The sequence below is a fragment of the Polypterus senegalus genome, chromosome 7, assembly GCF_016835505.1.
Source record: "Polypterus senegalus isolate Bchr_013 chromosome 7, ASM1683550v1, whole genome shotgun sequence".
In the NCBI taxonomy this organism is placed as follows: Eukaryota; Metazoa; Chordata; class Cladistia; order Polypteriformes; family Polypteridae; genus Polypterus; species Polypterus senegalus.
The window spans coordinates 16,368,522-16,393,007 of NC_053160.1; the positions used below are offsets into that span (position 1 = coordinate 16,368,522).

At 35.1% G+C, this 24,486-nt stretch overlaps 1 protein-coding gene across 2 annotated transcripts in view; it reads right to left on the reverse strand.

Moving 5' to 3' along the window:
- Positions 1–24,486, reverse strand: part of dennd4c (DENN/MADD domain containing 4C) — a 222,091-nt gene that overhangs the window by 40,450 nt on the left and 157,155 nt on the right. The window contains exons 18-23 of one of the 2 annotated variants that reach the window (XM_039758251.1): positions 20,581–20,709; positions 18,723–18,864; positions 16,587–16,739; positions 6,306–6,425; positions 5,883–6,023; positions 2,308–3,485 (exon numbers count right to left, since the gene is read on the reverse strand). In XM_039758251.1, coding sequence (XP_039614185.1) covers positions 2,308–3,485; positions 5,883–6,023; positions 6,306–6,425; positions 16,587–16,739; positions 18,723–18,864; positions 20,581–20,709 — 1,863 coding nt within the window. The remainder of the gene's footprint in view (positions 1–2,307; positions 3,486–5,882; positions 6,024–6,305; positions 6,426–16,586; positions 16,740–18,722; positions 18,865–20,580; positions 20,710–24,486) is intronic. The other variant, XM_039758252.1, reaches the window with a different exon arrangement.

Here is a 24,486-nt window from a genome sequence, read left to right on the forward strand (position 1 = left end):
ACCCAAATAACAAAACTAATACCATACTGGAACCCAGGAGGAAGTTTATTACCATAATCATAGTGGAACCATACACTGACAAATAAAAATGGCCTTAAAAAAAGTGCTTAGTGTAAGGTTTAATAAATCTCAAGAGAAATTCTTAGGAGGTGTGAAGATGTGACGATTTTTGAAAGCATAGTATAAATCGCCATCTAATTTAGTTACTGGGCTCATGGTATAGGGAAAAAGTAGTTGGAAAAAGCAAAAAAAAAAAAAAAAAGTACAATACCTTAAATGTTTTTCAGATGAATTCTACTATTAACAATATACTTTTTCTAATGATTTTGCAAACTATACAATATATCCACATTTTCATTTAAGAGTTCAATAAACTACAAGCAGCTGAGTAACATAGCTAAATTATTTTAAAAAACATATGCACTATTTGTATTTTACACAGAGGATAAACAAACAAAGAATTCGACAAACAATTCAGTGTTAAGTGTTCAATGTCACTGAGTAACAATATTCTAAACGCCGAAGTCCACTCTATAACTTGTCTTAGTTACCATATTTCTGGTGTTCTTACAGTTCTCAGTGGTCCAATAAACACGTCTTTCATACTATTAGTGCATTGAAATTTATCACACCACTTTTAAATATTGTTAAGAGAATGAGTTTGTCCTCGCTAAGGCTTAATAAACTTCATCCAAAATCTTCTATTCAAATCTTTTACAGAATTGGATCTAAAGTATTCCATAAGGCAATCGGGCACTGAGCAGTTAACATGAAAAGTATATTTAGCATAAAAATGCTGACATGACACTATATATGACCTCCTCTATTCCACTTTTTTATATGTTTTTTGCCCCGTGTTAGCTATTTCAATTTGACTGTTTCACTAGTTGGTGAAATTATATTAATGATATTTATGTACCACAGAAACGACGTGTAATGTGTCAACTGCATTGTTTACAGATTTTGTGCAATAAAAAAAAACTTGCTAAATAAAGCACGGTATAATTCCCATCAAAGAAATTGCACTTGGACAAAATTGGCAAATTTTATTACACAAGCATGTGCAGTCCTATCACAAACATATTCACAACTGACCCAAAGTTTAACACTGAACAGACCAAAATTAAATATGCTGCCTTATAACAGCTACTATTAAATATGACTGTTAGAACAGCAGAATGACAGCAAGTATGCTAGATTACAATTACGGAAATCCAGAAGTGAAGGTGTACGAATTTCATAATTATTAAATTAATACGACAGTGGTAAAATCTAGTATTTTACTGTACCTTGGGGCTAATTATTTGAAGACAGTATAGCTATAACAAAAAATGGAGTATCCTTTATTGGCCCAGTCTACAGACAGACAAGAAACCAATGAAAATATGTGTAGAAATTTGATGACTATACTCTGAATACAACCTCCTGTCAACCTGAAACAACGCAAGTTATTTAGCAAATAAAAAAATACAAAAGTTACACAAGCCTACAGTACAAAAATGGTAAAAACGTATTCAGCAGTCCCCGTAGATTTTAAGTGTTAAAAAAATATCTCGAGTCAAGAGGTATGATTTATGCTACCAAGATTTTCCTATTCTTATTTTGAAAATGTTAGTATTATTCAAAGTGAAAGTACTGTATATTAGATAAAATAGTAAAATACATTGCTGTCCAAAAGTATTTTAAATTGTATATTTAAGGCAAAAGAACACAAAAAATTAACAAAGGGTGAATGCGGACATCGTCATAACTGGCTGTCTAAAACGGAAGTTTCGGAAATGAAAGGAAACAAGGAACTGTTAAAAAATCCATAAAAGATAAACAAAAAAACAATACCAAAACTGTTCTACAGTATCAGGAATTAGTGCTGCAACCAGGAATTTCATTTCCTAAAATTTTCAGACTTTCATATGCTGATGTACTGTATATTGAAGAATCAATTGCATCAGCACATGTAGCACAAGCAGTTTAGTTAAGATGAATGAAAAAAATTAAAGAAGCTTAGAAAACAACTTCAAGCAAAAGTTTTTTCTTCAAATGACCTGCAACTTGGAGGGACACACTTTTCTGTAATTTTCTAGCAGTATTTTTTTAAAGAATAAAATTGCATATAGCTCTTCAATTGTGAAATTGTACATTGTTGTAAAAACTGTGCAATAAATGTCACAAACACCACCATCACACTTAAGCTAACTGGATACTGGAACAAGAAACAGTAAAACATTTCATGAATGATGCCAATACACGCAAAAAGAAAAAGGCCAAACATTTGCAGCATCTGAAAATTAATCATAAATAGCTACTTGCCTCCTCATCTGAGTAAGCATAAGCTGATGCTACAGCAACCCACATTTTGCTGGCCACATTAGCAGCTTGCTTCATGCCTGATTTGAGCACTTCCATTTTGGGACCAGACAGCAGTTGATCCATTTTAAGACCTGAGAAAGTGTTGATAACAGAGCCCAATGAACCATGCTGGGTGGATCGCACAAGAGCACTCAAAGAGGAGGAACGATCCTTTGGAGACTGGGTTTGCATTTGTCCTGCAGGCTTAGGTTTTACAGCAAAGGTTTTTGAGCGTGTCACAGAAGGGCTACGTTGGGGAGTTAAAGTAGTTGGCTGAGGTCCGGAGGAAGACGGCAGGCTAGATCTTCGTTCAAGTACAGAGGTAGGCATTAAATCGCTACATTCTTCCTTGGGCTGTTGCTTGTGGAGCTCCATACTGAAAGATTTGTTGCCAAGAGGACTTTTGAGGTTCATATAGTTTTCAATTTCATCAGCAAGCTTTCTAGACACTACTGCCGGAAGTGTCCGCTCATCACTTTGAACAGAAACAGACTCCATGCTCTCAGATGCCAAGAGAGAAAGTGGATCAGAGCCAGCTTCTACATTTTCTCGCTCTACAGGCCTGGAATAGAGACTGTTTCTTTTAGAGGAGTCTTTCTCTTGAACATCATTTGAGTCTCTCCTCAGCACAACAGTGTCCTGTGCTTGTTGTAGACTGTATGAAGTTTTATTATTTGATTTATCCTCATGGCTTCCATTGTGTTCACTGAACAGCTGTGAGGAAGATGAAGATGAAAGCCTCTCAGAAATGTCCAAAGCTTTATCAGGTGACATTTGAACATTGTCCACTTGAGAGTTTTGGTCTGGTACTTCAAACACTGTCTCTTTTTTAGAAGAGATTTCATCACCAGCCACAATTTGAGGTTTGGTGGAAGACAGGGCAGCAGTCAAGATTTTGGCATCTGCACCCATCTTACTGGCAATTTCATCAGGAGTCATTTCCAGACTGCCCTTTAGAGGCATTCCTGATTTGCTCTCTGCACTAAAACTACAACTCCTCTCAGTGAAGACTTTCGGTCTGTGAGACTGCTGAGGCCCCAATTCAGCAGGTTTTTTTGGGGAATGTGAAGAAAGGTCATCTACAAAAACTGAATCTTCCATGACACCTGGAGCAACAAAAAGTGGCCCTGGGGGATTGCCTGAAATTAAAGTGACACAAGAAGAAAAAGGTAAAGCATTAGCTACACACATATTCTAAAAAGCCAAAATTATTAAGGTCCTCTACAGAATTTGTTTCATGAGAGCAACTTACACTTGTACTACATTATATATAGCTTAGTTAAAAGCTAAGCAGACTTATCACTTAAACAAATGAGATATTACAATATGATTCTGTTAGCAAATTCATTTGTAATAATGTTTTAGGTTGAAAAATAATCAAAAGCAAACTTTTTCATAAACTCATAAAATGACAACAGACACACAAATTCCATTCCATATCTGATGCATCATGAATGAGAAAGCAAATACAGACCAGTTCTTGCCAACTGTGCTTCAATTTGCATTCCTTTAAAAAAAGGATTGTTTTTGAGCTAAAATGACTAATATTAGGCATTTTTCAAAGATAAAAGCTACATTTAAAAACAATTTTTAAACTAAATTTGATATTAAAATGCTAGTTGCATATACATAAAAAATAAACAAAATGGTATCATGTACTACAGAACAAACACAGCATGGTTCCTGCCATTTATCCAATCTTGCCAGGATAGGCTCCAGCCTCCTGTGACCCTGAACTTGAATTAAGCACAGCTGATTAATGAGGGATGAATTATTAGTATATTTTTTTAATAATATAATTCTTTAATAATTTTTTGCCCTTATACAGAGCTTTTCTCAATGCTCAAAGCGTTCAGCAATTGCAGGTTTAGGGCCTTGCTCAAGTGCCCAACAGAACAGAGTCCCTTTTGGCATTTATGGGATTCGAACCGGCAACCTTCTGATTGCCGTTATGCCCAATGAAAGATGTTCCGGCACCATGTGATTCTAAATTGAATTAAAAGGGTTCAATAATGGCTTGGTGGACTAATTTGAAAAACCAAAATGAGTTTGAAGTCTTTTCAAACTTACTTTCTAATCATTTTTCCCTCCCCAAATGTTTTTTAATAAAATTTTGTCAATTTATTTTAAATGGATAAACAAATACAGTATACTGATATGCGTGTAGTTTAGCTTTACTATTGTATAGACTGCCCTGCCTATCTGCCTATACACTGTCTTATTCTTGTAAACCCATTTATTGTTTGATCACTTTCAGAAAAAGGGGGAAAAAACAAAACATTCTTTTAATTAGTAGGGGGCTTTCAGTATAAAGTGTGTCAAATGTCAATTCTCAGGTTACATTAATATTACACATATGAATGAACATATAATATTCTAAAACTTTTCTTTTCAACGTAATTTTAATGTAGCAACGTCTGTTTTTTGCTTAATAATACAGAAAACAGCTTTTGATGATACATGGAAGCCATCACTAATGGCGAGGAATAATACTACACACTACAGACTTTTGCCAATTTTCAATTGCTTTGTGCTTTTATACACAGATGTTGCCAAATGTAACTATCAGTACCAGCATATCGGTGCAATACGTTTAATCACAGGTAAGCAGCTTGATCTGCAGCTGAATGTAAATTCCCAGTGTCCTAATTACACATCCCAGTAGTGCGGTCTCAGGGAGTAAAGCTGCTATGAGGGCAAGGTGAAACTTTTAGTGATCATTCAGCAAAATCAGCATTCGCCACTGAATGTAATCGACAGGACAAAAAAAGCCACATATCCCAAATAAGCAGCTAGACTGGCAGCCAAGGTGAGGTAGAAACTGTGGTTTGCAATTCCCAGTATCCCAAATATGCTTTGCAGCCATGCCACCTCTGGGAGTACAGCTTGCTGGCAGGGAAAAGTGACACTATTACCAATCCCTCAGAAAAATGAGTATGTTTCTGTTAAGGGATCAATCATTATTTAGCGGTGGCTTTTTAGGCCATTATCATGTCTTTTCCAACTCTGAAGTACAGCGTCATTATCAAAAAGGATATATAAGCATAAGATTAATAAATTATACATAACCATGGTTCTTTTTACCTTAAATTGTGTGTTGTGATTTGAAGTATACTAATATTGTTTTAATAATAAGCTGCAAATGTTTCTCTGAATAATAAAGCATTATGCACTTTTGCAGATATTTCCAATAATGGACAATTTCAGTAAAAGTTTCCACTTATATACAAATTGGATTAAGAATGCGGCTGGCAAGAACAGCACTCATTCATAACCCGTGGGTTGCCTATAACTTTAATGAAACATACCTTCACTGCAAAAAATGTCTAGTTAAATACTAGCTGTAGAGTAACATGGTGAAATTATATAACATTGTGAAACCGGCATAATCTAATTAGAAGTCACAGGCAGCTGGTGCTCACATTTATGAACGACTACTGAACAGTGTGTTAATCCAATGCAGGCTTCTTTAACTTATAAGAGTTTAAGAAAAAAAAAGTGACAACACCATTAGGAGTTACTTTACTACAACCTACCACTGCTAGTTCTACTGCTACCACCTTCAAAACTCCCAGAGGACAGTTTCACTATGCTGTGTCCACAAGCAGGGACGTCTACAGAGTTCTGGGGGTCAGAAACATCTACCAACTTTCCAGTTTCTGCAGGTAAAACATTACCTAGAAATTAAAAATAATTTAGTCAGCCAGCAGCTCATATTAACAGTTCCTCTACTTGATAAATATTAAGTAAGCTATTGTTGGTCACACCTGTTGTCAATTGTGTGGTTTTGTTTATAAAGCACAATATGTCTATTTAATTCAGAAAAGTAGTAGTAGTGTTATAACATTTTATTACATTAGTAAAATGCAAAATAACATTATTTTCTAGCCTTGGTCAGTGGAAGTTTCCACAAGAAGACAAACACATAGTCGGATCATCAGTATCATGATAAATATTACCATCTTGCTTGGCTTTCGGTTTACTGGATGAGTTAATGTCTGGAAGTGAAGGAGGAATGCCATCAGGGTCATCCCGTATCAGCTCATCTTTAGAACCATAGCCCTGGTCAGACTGGCCTCCTAGATGGGAGGGAGACAATGAGTAATGCTAAATACAGCAGGCAGGTAAGATTTAGAAGTCCTAACATCACACTTTCTTATTTGTTGTTAGCTAAAATAATATATCTACAATTGCCAACATGACCCTGGAAAACAACCTACTCATAGCATGCGTTCAGAATATAAGTATACCTGAAAGTATAATCTTCATCTCAATAACACCAATTGTAAAACTGAAACAGTAACAGTAACTACTTTTTGCCAAATAAAGACTAAATAATTAAATTTTACAGACCTTATAAAACCACCCACTTTGCTTAGTTATCCTGGACACGGTGGTTTAATGCAAAATATGCAATTCATGGCATAAATAATGAACATTTTTATACAGTTGGCATTCTAATGCACTGATTGAGATTGTTAAGTGGGAGAGGGAATATCTGTGTAAGCAAAATGACAAAACCCAATAATTTAAACAACATGTCAAAAATATTCTTTTCTTATCCTTGTACATATATGCAAGTTAATTCAATCTACAACAGAAGCATGACAGAAGATGGAAAAGGCATTTAGAAAAAAAAATATGCAGGATGTGGGATAATGGCAAAGCTAAAACAACTATAAAATATTAATTTGCAGAATGTCTATGTACAGTATATCATATATACATGTCATTCTACAGATGAATTGAGAAAGCAACAAAACAACTATGCAATATCAGGCATAGTAAGCTGATGTCATATAAAGTCAAATGTATTTATATACCACATTTAAAACAGCAGTAGCTGATGAAAGTACTGCACAGTTTTCATAAATAGGCCAATAATTATGCAAAATAAAATAAACAACAATAATATGATTCTAGTTTGAAATGCCAAGGAGAAAAGACAAATTTTTAACCTGAAATTAAAAGTGCCCAAGGTCAGTGCAGACCTAATATACATGGGAGGACTATTCCAAAGCTTAGGGTAGCTACTGCAAAGGTACAGTCCTCTCTGAGCTTAAGTCTAGACCTAAGCAGAACCAGCAACATCTTGTCAAAGGACCGAAGCGATCACAAGGGAGAATTAAGGATGCAAGAGGGGGCTAAACCTATCAAAGACTTAAAGACAAACAATAAGATTTTAAAATCATTCTTGCACCAAACAGGAAGCCAGTGAAGAGAAGCTAAAATGTTATTATATTTTGGTGTGCCATAGATAGATTAGATAGATAGATTAGATACTTTATTAATCCCAAGGGGAAATTCACATCAATTATGTGAATTAGTTATGAGCCAGGGCACAGCATTCTGGACTAATCACGGATCTGCAATGGACAACTGGTTGACACAAGTGTATAATGGGTTGCAATAGTCAAGCCTAGGAGAGACAAATGCATTTATTAGTTTTTCATGGGACAAAAAAAATATTTTCTGTGAAAGGTTTCAAGTAGGTTGTCAGAGAGGCAAGGTTACTTGCATGAATACAGGTAAGACCGGAGGGTCCAAAACACACAATATTTTTTTTTTTTATGTCATTCAGACTGAGAAAATGTAGTAATATCACATGGCTTCTAGTCAAGAGGCAATGTCAAACTTGAGGACTGCAGCTGCTGATCTTATCACAACAATATGTCAATTTAAATAACTAGGAATCACTCAGGGTGTTAAATCAGATGACTGCATGATGAATTTTCATCATATTTTCAACTTTTCAAAGTATTGTGAGTTCACTGCTTTTTCTGACAGCCAACAATGTGCTGTCTAACAAAGCCAATGGCAGGGCAAAGCATTCACAGATGCGGTGGGTTGAGCTGTTCAACATATTTTGTTTTCAGTCTACAAGCTGTTGCCATTGTCATTTTTATATTTTTGCAGAGCAATATAACTTCTATCTCTAAGTCAATACAATGACTTCCAAATATGTTTAGCGCTAATTTCAAAATCACCTTGTGATTGAAAGATTCATCCATCCATCCAGTTTCTAACCCGCTGAATCTGAATACAGGGTCACAGGGGTCTGCTGGAGCCAATCCCAGCCAACACAGGGCACAAGGCAGGAACCAATCCTGGGCAGGGTGCCAACCCACCACAGGACACAAACAAACACACCCACACACACACTAGGGCCAATTTAGAATCGTCAATCCACCTAACCTGCATGTCTTTGAATTGTGGGAGGAAACCCACGCAGACACGGGGAGAACATGCAAACTCCACGCAGGGAGGACCCGGGAAGCGAACCCGGGTCTCCTAACTGCGAGGCAGCAGCGCTACCACTGCGCCACCGTGCCGCCCTTGAAAGATTCAGTTCATATCAAATTACAAGGATAAATAACAGAACCTCCTTAAAACTCTGACGTACTAGAGTAATTCTTGTTCTTGGCATCTAAGTCAAGGCTAGAGACATGCATCTTAGTTTAATTTACCATTTATAGATTTATTGATTAGACCACTCCTACTGAAGGAACATTTGTTAATAATTTATCTCAAGTAAAAGTGTTCCAATCATTATCAGCCGTCACTTAAACTTTTCTAATCATTTTGGCAGGTGGCTGTGGCAATGGGTGCCACTGTTCCTATAACTCAACAGTGACTCATGGTCATGACAAGGAGACGTCAGTGAGGTTAAATACATTTTCTTCAGAAATAACATCAACTGGAACTTATTATTTTTTGTTATCCTATGCTCACTATTATTTGGACATGTCTAGTATTAGCATGAATGGGATTACATTTTAGTCAAAAATCATTAGATTACTGGATTTACTGTTTATATATTTAGATGTGTCTGCTTATGTATATACATTGTGTTTTATGGGTATGTACTATTCTGTTGTGTCAATATATTTGTAAATACAGGTAAGCTCCTGGAGTCCATGCTGAACACTATAAGAATAACATCACAGAAAGGATTTTTTCTGTTAGTAGTGGTCTTATAAATTGTTAATTGATTCGGTTTTTAATTTGTAAACATTACTTATTTTTATCTAAATTGAAGAAAAGCATTCATTCCGATTAAATTTCTTGATTTACTTTTATTACAGTTTATATTATAGCTAGACAGTGAAACAAAAAGTTAACAATAGCTTTTACTTTATGAACTACTACGAATGAAACCAAGTTACCCATTTTAATCCCTCCCAGTGATTAAATAAGAAGAGAAGAATAACTAATTGAAATTAACAGGTCTCCAAAATTCTATTCTAATGTTTCAAATTATTGTTCTGAGAACATCATTCTGATCTACAGATAACTGCAAACTCCTTTCATATTTTTACATTTTTAACTAAACATACAACTAATTGTACAATAGAAAGGAAAAGCAAAAAATGAATTAAGAATAGGTAATATCTTGCTATCTGATATACCTGAATACAGAGCAGATGAAACTGTACTGTATTAGCTAAATAGAAAGGAAAAGGAAAATTAAGAGGCGTATAATGTCATTTACATAAAACCTCAATCAACACAGACAAAAACAACTCATCTATTCATTACCCAATTAAGACCAAGGGAGATAGAATACTAAGTAACCATGTGCATACATTAATATGTTTATGTAAAAAGATAGGCATATTACAAACAATACTTTTGACTAGGGATACGTTACAATCCTTATTCTTCACTTTTTATCCGTTTTTCCAGTAGAAGACTGCAGACCCAATCAAGTATACCAATCATATAACCCTATTCATAGTGACAGTCTCTTAGTACTTCTAGGGAGGTCCAAATGAGAGCCGTATACAGAGCTCTGCACCAGCACTCAGTGAAGGCGAGCTATACAAAAACAAATTGTATAGTGTTATAATCTTTTCAGCAAGTTTCAAGTTCTGCCCTATATGCTACTGGTACAAACCCCTTAACCACATCAACCGGCTGAACTCAATCAAGAAAAGCAGTGGGGTCTTCCTGTACTGAAAAATGTTCCGCAATTTCACGAAGAGGAAATACAGCAAACAGATGCAAAAACTTAATTTGTACAGCTTGTAATAGCTATCTTATTCTGGTAGTCATTACCAGTGTTTGTAACTATAGCTGAAGAAGAGGAAATACATTGAAATCTTAATTCTTATAACACAAAAAATTGCTGCTCTTACAGCAATTCACTGACCAGTCCCTTTCTTTAAATCCTCATTACTCTCAATAGTTGTTACACACAGTGCATATACTCAAAGTGTTCTACCTGCAACTCTAAGCTATGCTTTTATCCATCTGGCACAGCACCAGGCCTGGATCCAGCATATATCCCTATATTTGTGCATGGCCAATCTTACGAGTTAATTCCACAGAGGGAAAGAAAAAGAAATATGACCCTGATTGAGAAGTATGGTTCAAGAGGTAATGGTGTGGCCATAGGTGACTTAGGAGTGTATGTGACCAGTATTCTACAACCTTTAGTACAACACCAAATTACACGTTCCAAGAGTCAGTGTTCAGTGCCAAGCTCTATAGTACTGCCAGATCTGTCCAAGACATGCACATCTCCCTTCTGACATTTCGCCTGAATCATCTGCAGTGGTAAGCACACATAGTAACACTAGGTTGCTTTTCACAAGCCTGAGCAGTCACTGGGGTCAATGGGTATTTATGCCCCACTAGCCACAACCCAATAAAGGTTTGCTTTACTTTAATTAGGAAAATGATGTACATATTCCTTATAGTGGTTATAAAATTAAACAAATCAATATAATAGCCCAATACCATTTTTCTGTAATTCACAAATTACAACACAACGTAATACAAAACACGGAATCATCTAGCAGAAGCAACAGAGTTAACTTGCCTCTATTGCTAACTAAATTTTAACACACCAGTTTACTGAAATTAATACTTATTATAAGTGACAAAAAAAGAAAGACTACAACTTGGGACTCTTTGTGAAATATTAAGTATTCAAATAATCCTTTTTCTAATATAGGTCGTAACCACACAGCTGAAAATACTGTACAGTAAATGTTCTATCCCTGTAAAGCATTTTGTGATAGCACATGCAGTTAATTTTGTTACATAAAATAAAGATATCTCAGTTCAAATTGTATAGCGAAAAGAAAAAAAAACTAGTGTGATTAAAATAATAGTTAAATAATAGTACTATTCTTTCTTCTAATCATCAACTTCAATTTAAGGATCACTTTCATATTTTTTTCAGAAAAATTCATCATTAATTTATTTTGGATTTCCATTCCAAAATTCTGACACCAAAATGATTGTAGTTATACTGTATAAGAACACTTGGGAAAACATTCAATATTATGTTCTCATCTGAAGTTGAAATCATGATTTTATTTTTAAGCTAGAAGCAAAGAGAATATATTCCAAATATAAAACATATGTAAAATTATAAAAAGCCAACACAAACTAATTCTTTCTGAAATACAAATTTTAGAATATTATGAAAGGATCAAAGGCAATTTAATTGTCTACCTTAGTGGATTCTGCATAGATTAAAACACTTGTTTCTCAGTATGCTTCACTTAATTAAATCTAATGCCTTGATACAATAGTAATATTTGAATATAATTTTCAGTTGAGGAAAAAGATAACAGATAATTGTAAGTAAATCCTATGATTCTATTCTTTTTTCAGGGTCGGAATAAAATATGTTTGTTTCAATTGCAGATGCATGTTGACACAGCCCTTCAACAAACTCTTTAATTGTGTGTTTCATTAAATATGAAATTATCGTGTTTTGCTCAACACTGTGGAAAGCTCTACATGGCCTTGAAAATCTTACTTTGATCCCAATTGTCAGCAAGGCTATGAATAGTACATGCTTGAAGCCCACTCGACTCATGTGACCCAGGTAATCTGCAGGTTCAAAGGTGAATAGTGTTTACTGTACATGAGAACCTCTGCTCATAGGTAAAGGCATGGGGACACTAAAGGTTGTTCAAGAGAACTGCAAAACAAAATTAGATGTATAACATATGATGGTGGACAGCAAAGGTTGAGTATGTAATTCACTCCATTTAGCTATAGAAGAGTGCATTTTAAGTATTAACAACATTACAGACAAGCAGAGTCATTCCTACTATTCTTTAAAGCTCATTTTTCAAGAGGTTTTGCTCTCTTCAGCAATACTGCTTACTTCACAGACTCCAGAGGCCAATTTGCTAGTGGCAAATATTGAGCGTAATGGTGGTCTGTGACTCTCGGCTTATAACTGGGGTTAACAGTTTTTCCTTGGCATGGATGAAGACTTTACTTTATAATATGCACGCTTTCCAAATACTTTTCAAATAGCTAACCTAAAGAAAAAGTTCAGCAAAAAAACTGAACCTGTACTGTACTGTACTTTCATGTTATTGACAAATTCTTTAAAGACTGGTTAACTTGTATGTCAGGATGCCATAACGTTATGCAAGCTCTGATGGAATTTTCTTGCTTTGTTATCATGTGTACTAATCTGAGAAATTCCTAGTTTTGATTTAGGAAACGGGTGGGTCTGGTTTACAGAACCTATTCACTCAGCATTATTTACACATACACCTGTAAATCAGCAGGATAGCCCACATCTGTGAAAGGGACTGGGATAAACTAGAAAATGTAATTTTGCATTTCCTATAATACCCAGTCATATGAAATGGATACAATGTTCTTTCATCACTTGGCTATCAATGTTATGATACATAATAACAATGTAAATGGTTATGGGTTGGAATATTGTTCAAAAGTTTCATTCATAGAAATCTATATACTGTAATTCATTGTGCCAAATGCAAATATGCAAGTAACACTCACTACTTTAGCCTCAATGACTATTCTGTTTTCTTCTATTAATTTATTTCCAGAGAATTTCATAAAAACACAGTATCAACATTAAGGTATCTGCTTTCAAAGAATGTTGCAGTGACATAAGTTACATGTGAACTAAAAGGGTTTTCAGCACATTCAGAGGTGGTGGGTGAGAAAGGGAGCATTACCTGCAGCGATTCTACTCAACAACCCACTCCCATCCAAAGGTTCATCTCACACATGCCTTTGCGTCAGCCAAGGACACATGCAGCACTAAGAGACAGCACAAAGAGCAGAAGCAGGAAACAAAATGAGGGAGGGGACACAAAAGTGAAAGATAAAAGGACACTTTAGTATCAGACAGAAAAAAAACATCAAGCAGAGACCACTAAACAGCTTTAACAGAAGAGGTAAGAGTAAAGAAATATAAATACTAATCTATTGCTAGCAGTCCAATCAAATATTTTTACAGTCTGTTCACATTGTTTAATGAGACAATCTCAGAAACAAAAAGTTTGTTTTAACCATTTTTCTTATGTCCTCTAAAATAAAAAAGGAATGTAAAAATGGACAAGGGAATAAACAAATGATTCAGAGTCTAAAGAAAACTTGATATAATTATCAAAGTTAAAGTTTAGCTTTGGTTTGTATTCAACAATCACTTAGTAAAAACCACATTTACACCATTTTAATGAAAGGAATGAGGATTTGTACATTTTCCTGTTCCTACTACTCCAAAGCAACAATATAAAGCAAGTGCACAAAGGGTCAAGGCAGATCAAATTGGTCCTGAAATTAAATTGAAATAAAAGTTCATTTGGATAAAATATTCTACAAGAGTGAAATGATGTAATATTTTTTCCACTGCAGTGTTTCTACACAACAAACAGTAACCTGAGGGTTGAGGATTTCCCAATGCAAAGGTAGAACCACAAAGGTATGGAATAGCAGGCCCTACCACTAAGCCTCACACTGACAAAGAGGCACCACCATTATAACTTCACTTCAGACAGCAGGCAGATGTCCTGCTGAATGAGGCCTCAGCAGCTGATGGACAAGAGGTGCAATGGTTTCAGGTCCTGTAGAAGGCAATGTGGCCTACTTTCATGAACCTCTGCAGTTTTGCTACTGATCCCAGAAGTGACTCAGGAGTTTGATACAGAAGTGAAACTCGGCGGGATTATAAAAGACGGCTCACTGCCATAACTTTGAGCTGGAGAAGAACTATAGGCAGTGAATCGAAGAAAAAAAACAAGAAATGGGAAGGAGAGTGTTTTTAAGTGGCAGCAGGGTCCTTCTTTAGTTTTACATTACTTTCATGCTTTTCTTTTTCCTATTGTTTATCCCTCCTATGTATTTTAGTTTCAGGAAATCACATTATTTCTAACAATATTGACTCTATGGCAATTTCTTCTGGGTAGCATTTTCTCTTTCAGAGTAAATATAAAACTTTATATTCAAATTTGCACTACAGAAATGATATCTGACTAAAGCTCCTTCACATGATTCCTCACTTACCGGTTTTGTTATTAATTCCAATATTTTGCACTTCAAAATATATTGTAAAAAATAAAGTGCTGTGAGTAACACTTCAGCTATCATCTTGAAGGAAACAACTTAGATGTCAGGTTACAAAAACATGATTTTATTATCATTACCTTACTACTATAGGTGCAGAATATGCAATTAACAATAAATAATCCTTATGATATTTAAGAATATAGCAATAGAAACTTTATTTCAATTAGATCTTAATTTTAAATTATTTAAAAATAAGTCTGTACTATGGATGGAGACTCAAGTTTACTTTCTATTTAGTGGCATTTAAACTCTTTCTGTCAAAAGACTATAAATTGAATTATGCTTGATGTAGCGAACTTCAAGCACTTGTGCTCCAAAGTACAGATGTCGTTGCCATTAATATAAAAACGTTGCTTTAAAAATTAACTCTGTGTATTATTAGAAAAACTCAAAGCAGGAACAAAGGAAACAATCAAATTATCAGAAGTGGTTCATTCAAGGTTCAGAATATAAAAATATTCATACAGTATTTCGATTAATATATCCCCTGTAAGCAAAATGGGGCTAGTGATCAGATGCTGAGCAAATCAGTTACCTTTCTGTATAAACATTCAGTATATCATGGAAATATTAAAAAAGAAAAAATTCTCAACAGCAAAACCCAATGCTGATAATACATAGACAGAGCAGACAGACTACATTAGCTGAGCAGATGCAAAAATTGTACCAGTCAATATCCACAATAAAAATCACATACCATAATTGTATTTATAGTTTGCCACTGGACAGAATTAATGATCAAGTTGGAAGGCATTATTTAATTAAAGAGTTATTTATTAAAATAAATAAATAAATAAAAATAAAGAGTAAAACACCAAATGGGTGATATGCACTTGCATGGCATGATTAACGAATGGGCTCTTCCATTAATCTGTTGCTGCTGCCCAATAAATAAGAAATGATATACAAGACAAAAAATGGGATAATATTGAGGGATTCTGTCACTGCATCACAGACTATATTAACTTCTGTGCCAACACAGTGGTACCCTCAAAGTCAGCGTGTTGCTTTCCAAACAATCCCTGGATTACTAAGGAATTAAAAGGTGTCCTGAATGAGAAAACAACAGCATTCAAATCCAGTGACAAAGAGATTCTGCAGGACATACAGCTAAAGAAAAAGCTGAGTGAAGGAAAGGAAGCTTATAAAGCTAAAACAGAAAACAAACTCATTGAGAATAACATGAAGGATGTCTGGAATTGACTGGGTATAATTATGGGACTCAAGAAATCCAGGGCTCAGGTGCTAGAAGGGAATGTGGACAAAGCTAACAACCTGAAGCAATTTTTTAAAACAGATTATCCCTCTCACTGCCACCTTCTTTCAATAACCACTCTCCCCAAAACATCCCTACTACATCTAAAAACTTCTACCACGTCAACTGGAATGGCCAATGATAAGTTCACCTCTGACCATTAGTGTGGACTGTCCATAACTGAAGACCAACTAAGAAGACAACTGAGGAAGCTACACACAGGAAAAGCTGCAGGACCAGATGGAGTCAGTCGTTGAGTTCTTGAGGCCTGTGCTGACCAACTTTGTCGTGTCATCGGTTTAGTCTGTCCCTAAGGCTTTAGAATGTGCTACTGCTATTTAAAACATTGTCAAGTTTAAAACACCTTCAAACATATTCTAAATATTTTAAAGACTATCACTAAAATTTAATGAGAACTTCATTAAAGCTCAGCATTATGTACCTATGGTCCATACTCTAAAAACCAATTCAGAATATATTTATGCTTAACCGTTTTGAATTATTGCTATTCTTAACAGAAAAACAGCTTTAAAAAATTATAGAAAAGAAGCCTGTGGCATTCACAAGACAATAAAACAGACAATCAAAAAACGAACAAGCACACAATTTTTTGATACAATAGCATTACCTGTGCTGTTGTGATTGTCAGCAATGTCCAGCAGGATTAAGTTTCTGACAAACAATGTATGTTCTCCACTGTTTGTATCATTAGAGCTGTCTGCACTGCCATGGCTCATCGTGTCAGCATCACTCCCTCCAGTCAGATTAGTTTGTAGAAGAGCTAACAAAAACAGAAGTCATGTAAAATTAGACATTAGTCAAGTTGGCATGTTAGCCTGCCTTTCTGTATAGTCCTCATTAAAGTACAACATGAGTTTTGATCAGGTAAGCAATGCTCTGTTGAAAAGAACAGACCTTCAGAGAGAAAAATGGTTGGTTGCACAGTAAAATGCATCCCAAGATCAAAGTTTACCAGACCAAAGCAGGGTTAAAATAAAACGCAAGTTTTCAAAGCTCATTTAAAAGACTCCAATGACAAACAACTAAAAAATTTATAGTGAGGTCATTAAGAATATATACATTATCAAAGTGCTTCAATTTTGGACACAGACAAGTGTATACTATACTTGTGTACTGATGATTGCACAAATAAGAAAAAGCAAGAGTGTCAGTCAAGCACCTTAAAATGTCAAGAATGCTAATCTGAAATCCAATTCTTAGGAAGTAGTTAGCTAACATACTGCAGGAGACCTGTAATGATTGAGCTTAAGACATGAATAATACCTGTGCTGCAGCATCTGGAACTTTCAAAAGCATTCTCAACAAGATAAACTACAAACAAGCATTATAATAATCTGCCTATGAAAATATTAAAGAATAAATCAATTACTCTACAGCAGATACTGTAGGATAAACATGAGCTACTGTATATTCTGTACAAGAAACTTTAATCATGTTATTAACAAGAGTTTCCCAAAGTTCAGGAGGAGTCTGAATTCCTCAAAACTTCCTCACCACTGTACTACGATTAAATTATTTATTACTAATAACAAATAAGAACTATTTTACAGTCCAAAGACATGCAGATTAGGTGTATTGGCGATCCTAAATTGTCCCTAGTGTGTGCACTGCGGTGGGCTGGCGCCCTGCCCAGGGTTTGTTTCCTGCCTTGCACCCTGTGTTGGCTGGGATTGGCTCCAGCAGACCGCCCGTGACCCTGTAGTTAGGATATAGCGGGTTGGATAATGGATTGATTATATACACATTAAAGCTGCACATCAAAAATGGAGGAAAAAAAAAAAAAATTTCCTATACTAATAGTAATTATTTAAATGTTACCCCACTGTTAGAATGATTTATTAGCACCTTTATTGAAATAATATGGGACTGAAAACAGTACTGCCAAAACAAATATGTTAAAGCAGTTATCATGGAATTATTTATCAGGGAAGTTATTTCATGGAAACTCCAAAATGTTTATACAGATAGTCTTTACTTAGCTTATAAGAGCAGTGAGAGTATTTCCTAAACTTTTTTGAGACCATAACCATGTTCATTTATAAAATGTCAATCATCAACTGTAACTAATTGATACGGCTATCCATGTACACAGTTAGCATATTAATCACTTCAGAAAATATGCAATATACGCTTGCTACTGTTGCTTTGTCACAAGGTCACTTCTCAGTGTACAAAAAAGAAGCTTGAAATGTTAAACTAAGTGTAAGGCCATGACAAATGAAGGTTTAGAACTAACTGCCTAGAGTGATATAAACAGCATAACATTATTTATAAGTTATGTCTTCATTCTGCACTTAACCATGGATATATGTTACAAATGAAAACAGAAATGATTTGAATATAACTTAGGACCAAGATTTAAGAGGGAAATCAAACACTTCAATTTATAACCAAATGTTGACAGAGGCTGATTATTATTTAACTATAATGCTTGTATATTATAATCTGTAAAAAGGTTCAAATGTGAAAGTTAGATTATACCTCTAAGTAGAGAAAAACAGTTTTTTAGTCCTACTACGAAATTAATGGAAATCATCAAGAATTTCTTGCTTCATAACTGACCAGACTAACAATCACCGCCAGCAGCTCTACTTACTCATGAACCACTATTAAAAGTATTTCATGTAAAACGATCCATCTGCTAAATGGAAATTAAAGCATCTATCTCTCAAAAATGTTTTATATTCTCAGAAATCTGTTCCATTATTTTAACTACCAACAGCATACCGGTATGTGCTATTACCTGTAACGAAGGCTGGTCTTTTAGATGAAGACTTATGAAGTGCCTGTTTAAACTGGGCAACACCTCGCACCACATTTCGGATCTTTTTCCATATAAAACGACCACTTCGGTTTCTGCTTGGCCATGGGCTTTCTAGAACAGCCTGCAGATAAAAGGATACAAAGGATGAGAAAGTTACAAACTATTCCAACATGAAGCTGCTTCAAGGAAACTTAGCAGGAGTAAAAACCTTGACAAATGCGTCAGTCAGTATTTTATTTATAAAGCATAATTAAACACAACAAACATTGACCAAAGTGCTATGGATGACTTGGATCATGTGACACAAGTTACATGAAACTTTTTATGGACGTTTTTGATATTCTTTTCTTTAGTGCAATGTTAGTCACAATAGGGTCTCATTCTATCAGAAATGTTGTTGCCTCTGTTCTCCATGAAAACATGACAACAAATATTTTTCCTTGGCCATCACTACAAACCACATGGGGTAACAATTACAAAATCTTAGTTTTGACTGCAGTATTCCTTTATGTGGGTTCCATAATATTACATTACAATAGAGTAATTTGTTTTACCTCTGTATGCCCAGAAACAGATTCTGTTTAGAATGTGCAGTTTGTCATGGCTTGGAGATTGTGTTATAGTTTCTGTAGAAAAGTTATTTCATACACTAGGTTTCTTGCATATATAACATGGAGAGTCTGGGAAGCAGCAGAACAAATGCATGCACATCATTTATCCTAAGCCAGAAAATGTAATAAACTTTTGAAAAATTTTGGAAAGAACTAATTAACCACACAATAGAGTACAGCCTTTTTATAGCACCTTCAGTAGCCAGCTTTATCAGGTGCATACTATACAAGCTAAAGAAATCTGCAAAACAAAAGAACAAAACTAACAAGGTATATTTATTATAAATGTAAATGTAATAATGAAACTATTTTTAATTATCACTGCAATTACAGTTAGAAATAAAAAATATAAAGTTCAAATCAAGGTTTTTCATACATGATGTGAACATTACCAGATAGCTACAGAAACAAAAAACAAATTGCAATATTAAACTTGACTTTCATAACAATCATTCCAATACATACAAATTTTCATCAAAATAACAAACTTGGAAAGAAAACAAATTATCAGCATCTGTTGTAAGACTGCTTAGTCAAGCTGAATTATTAGGTACTCCTTCATATGCCACCTACGTGAAATCCTGAAATCTGTGTCTTGATTGCGTATTTTAATTACTTGATGTTAAAAAGGATGCTAGTGCTTTGTTACACAAAGGTCTGAACTGGCTAATTTTGTAATAAAATTCTTTTTGACTCCCTGCTCCTGGAAAATTATCAGTGGATTATATAAGACATTTGCTTTTGAGTAAGACACTCCAATTTGCTAGCAGACCATTATGGAATAAATGACATTCATTTTTTTAATTAGCTACAGTACTTGTATTCCAATACAATTGATAATTAAGGAGTTTGCATGTTCTCTCTGCGCCTGCATGGTTTTCCTCTGGGTTCTGAGATTTACTCCCTCAGTTTAAAGACATGGGGTTTTGGTGGGTTGTTGATGCTAAATTGGTACTAATGTATGTATGGGTCAGGGTGTTAGCCCTGCTTTAAATGGCGCCCTGTACAGGGATTGTTGATGCCTTGCGCCCTATGCTTGCTGGTATGAGGTCCACCTTTTCTGTGACCAGGCTCAGAATTAAGCAGGTTTGGAAGATGGATGGATGGATGGATGAATTGGTGGAAAAAAAAAGCAATACACTCACCTTGTTCCTTCTAATTGACAAAATGCACATTAAAAATTCTACATTGTTCTAAAAACATTCCTCCAAGAGAATTTCTATTACCTTGTTGTAATATCCATAAGTGATAGCATTAGGTTGAACACCAGCTGCTTTCATTTCAAACAGAACTCTCACTGCCAGCACAGGAAATCCCCAGATTCCACATAACTGCATCACCACTCTGTAGCACACCTGACAAGAGAAGTAAAACATTACGTGCCTAAAAATTTGCTTCATGTCATATTAGGGCTGTATTGAACAGCTTGAATCAAAAAGACAGATAAGCCAATGCTCAGAAAAACAACTGAAATGCACAGTATGTTACAAACAAAGACATTTATGTTTCTGTGGTTCTTAAGTCAGCTGTAGAACAACAATATAACAACTATCTTCAGGTTAATAAGAATATGAACAACATTACTGACTAAAAATCATGAGGAGCAATGATTTACTTATTTGAATATTGGTGCGGAGGGTGATCTTGTTTATGTTTAGTTAGCGGGTCATTTCTATACAAACGAATATTGTGGAGCTTGAATATTTTTTCGTATCCTTAAGAGCATATGCACCCTCTTGTGGTTTGTTCTCAACATGAATTATTAATAACTCAAACCAGGCAAAGATTAAAACCTTTTTCCAACAAAATGCTTCAGAGATAGTTTCTTTTCCTCCATCAAAAACTAATACGGGCTTTCAAACAATAAACAACATGAGATTAAAGGGTGTTTTATTTGAATTCGTTATTAATTTGAGACATGTAGCTCTTAAGTGCAACTGAATACTACATAAGCCCATTCATTTAGGAACTCATTAACTGGCAGACTGCAGGGAATAAAGATAGGCAATAAAATCACTTCCAATTTGAATCCGAGACACGTTTTAAATGGTCAAATCAAACCGCAACTCTATTCACCTTTTACACAAGAACGTTCTGTCAAACAGAGTAAGAAAAACACCCAACAAATTTGCCAGTTTCACCACAAATAATTAGGGTAGACTGAAAACAAAGATGGGACCACCTACAGGTCTCACAGACATGTTTAGTAACATCATCCTGAATCTGAAATTCACCAACACAAATGAACTCATTATGGAAATGGCTAGCTGCTTCAGATTCTCTAAATTTTCAGATCTTACCTGAGATGAGCAGGACTCATAACACAGAAATTAAACATGAAAGGCACAAGAGTGCCTCATCTTGTGGAGGCCCAGAAGAAATTTAAAATTGAAATTTATTTCACATGCAAAATATTTTCTGGTATAGAAAGAAAGAAAAATTCCTCCCTAACGATTTGGCAACACCTTGCACTCCTTGTGGTCATGTAATCTACTCAGAAAAGGGATCCAGCAGAAAATAAGGGGTAGATGTGTTTTGGAAATGCAATACAGATAATAAAACATGTTGGTTTTGTTGTTGGTCAATTTCATGTCTTGAGGTGTTTATAGAAGGTCAGGCATTTATGTATGGGGGTGAAGCGGGAGAAGGAGGCATTTGGTGGCCCCATGCTTGCATAAACAATTGCAAGCAAGCAAGCTAGCACATTTTATCTATAATAGAAATTTGAAGAAGAAAAAAAAAAAAAAAAGTGTTAACCAAACTGCTGTACAAATAAGAGGAAAAAAAAAAAAAAAAAAGAGTCCAAGAAAAGGACAACAAAGTTACAGACTATATAATCACTACCAGAGACACACTAAGACTAAGAACAAAAAAAAAACAAAACAGATATATATAATCTTGGGGCAGCTACTACAAAGACATAATCACCCTTATGTTGTAACTGGAATCGAGGCACAACTAATAACAGTTGACAGGTAACCTGTCAGGTGACTTAATTGACCTGGTGGTAGACTGAGGACAAAGCAAATCAACAATTTAAGGTGGGGTCAAACTATTTAAAACTTTAAAACAAAAACCACTAGTTTAAAATGAACTTTTTATTGACTATACCACAATTCCAGTAGTTCAAATGTTTATGCACACTTTGTTAATGGCACCTTTAAACAGCTTGGAAAATTCCAGATAATGATGTCAAGCCTTTAGGCAATTAGACAATTAGCTTATCTGGAGTTGACATGTGGATGTATGTTAAGGACAAACTCACTGCCTCTTTGTTTGACTTAATGGGAAAAATCAAAAGATATCAGGAAAAAAAAAAAAATCGTGGTCCTCCAAAAATCAGATTTATCTTTGGGAACAATTTCAAAATGCCTGAATGTTCCACGTTCATCTATACAAGCAATAATACACAAGTATAAACACCATGGGACCAGATAGCCCTCATAATGCTCAGGAAGGAGATGCATTCTGTCTCCTAGAGAAGAAGGTACTTTGGCATGAAAAGTATAAATCAATCCCAGAACAGCAGCAAAGGGCTTTGTGAAGATTCTGGAGGACACAGGTAGACAACTATCTATATCTACAATAAAACAAGTTCTATATCGACATAACCTGAAAGACAGCTCAGCAAGAAAGAAGCTACTACTCCAAAGCTGCTATATAAAAAAAGCCAGACTGCAGTTTGCAATGGACCATGGGGACAAACATCTTACTTTCTGGAGAAATGTCCTTTGGTCTGAGGAATCCTTGAGCATAAGAAAGATGCATTATAAATAAAATGTATTATTATTATTATTATTATTATTATTATAAGATTGAACTGTTTGGACATAAATGACCATCATTATGTTTGCATCAAAAAGGATGGGGCTTACAAGCCAAAGAACACCATTTCAATCGTCAAGCAAGGGGGTGGGAGCATCATGTTATAGGGGTGCTTTGCTGCAGGAGGAACTGGTGCACTTCATAAAATAGATGGCAACATGAGGAAGGAAAATAATGTAAATATACTGCAACAACATCTTAAGAGTTCAGCAAGGAAGCTGAAACTCAGTCACAAATGGGTCTTCCAAATGGACAATGACCCCAAGCATAACCCCAAAGTTATGGCAAAATGATTAAAGGACAACAAGGTCAAGTTATTGGAGTGGCCATCACAAATCCCTGATTTCAATCCAACTGAAAATTTCTGGGCAGAACTGAAAAAGCTTTTGTGAGCAAGGAGGCCTACAAAGCTGTCCTAGATACACAGATTCCGTCTGGAGGAATGGGCCAAAATTCTAGCAACTTATTGTAAGTAGCTTGTGGAAAGCGACCCAAAACATTTGGCTCAAATGAAACCATTTAAATGCAATGCTGCCAAATAGTAAAGTGTATGTAAACCTGTAACCCACTGGAACTGTGATACTGTATATTAAAAAGGTGAAATAATCTGTGAACACTGTTGGAAAAAATTACTTTTTGCCCTGTACAAAGTAGATGTCATAAACGATATGCCAAAATTTATAGTATATTAGTAGCACAAAATTTGAGGATGCGCTATAAAGTGAGTTTTAAATAATTCACCCTAAGTGTATGTAAACTTCTGACTTCAACTGTACAAAGAATTACAATAACCTAAATGAGATGGCATAATTTCACTTTTCACTTTCTCTAAATCAGGAAATGACAATATTAGCTTCACCTCAGAGATCATTCTCAGCTGTTAGTTATGGACAAGATAAAATGCAGGGCAAAACTGAGGTTACCAGAAAAGTTTTTTTTCCCATACATCTGCATGTGTAGATAAAAAGTGAGATGCAACTAAGGGGAAGTTAATTGTTGTCTTGTAGTGTCAACAGAGTGAACTTCACTGGTCACAAACATCACAGTTTCGTAATTTATTTATTTATTTTTGCAAGGCAAAACTCAATTTGCTGAAAAATCTGTTTAGTGCAAAATGCTGGCTCATCACTACTTACAAGCAGTGCACCTAATCACTGTACAAACTGATACAAAAATGTGTAAAAAACAAACAAACAAAAAAAAAAAACGCATACTTCCTACAAGTGACGCTCACTCAGATAAAGAACTATTGTTTACTTAATGGATTAAGGCGCATAAAAAAATGAAAGGGTTAAGAAGGTTTATTC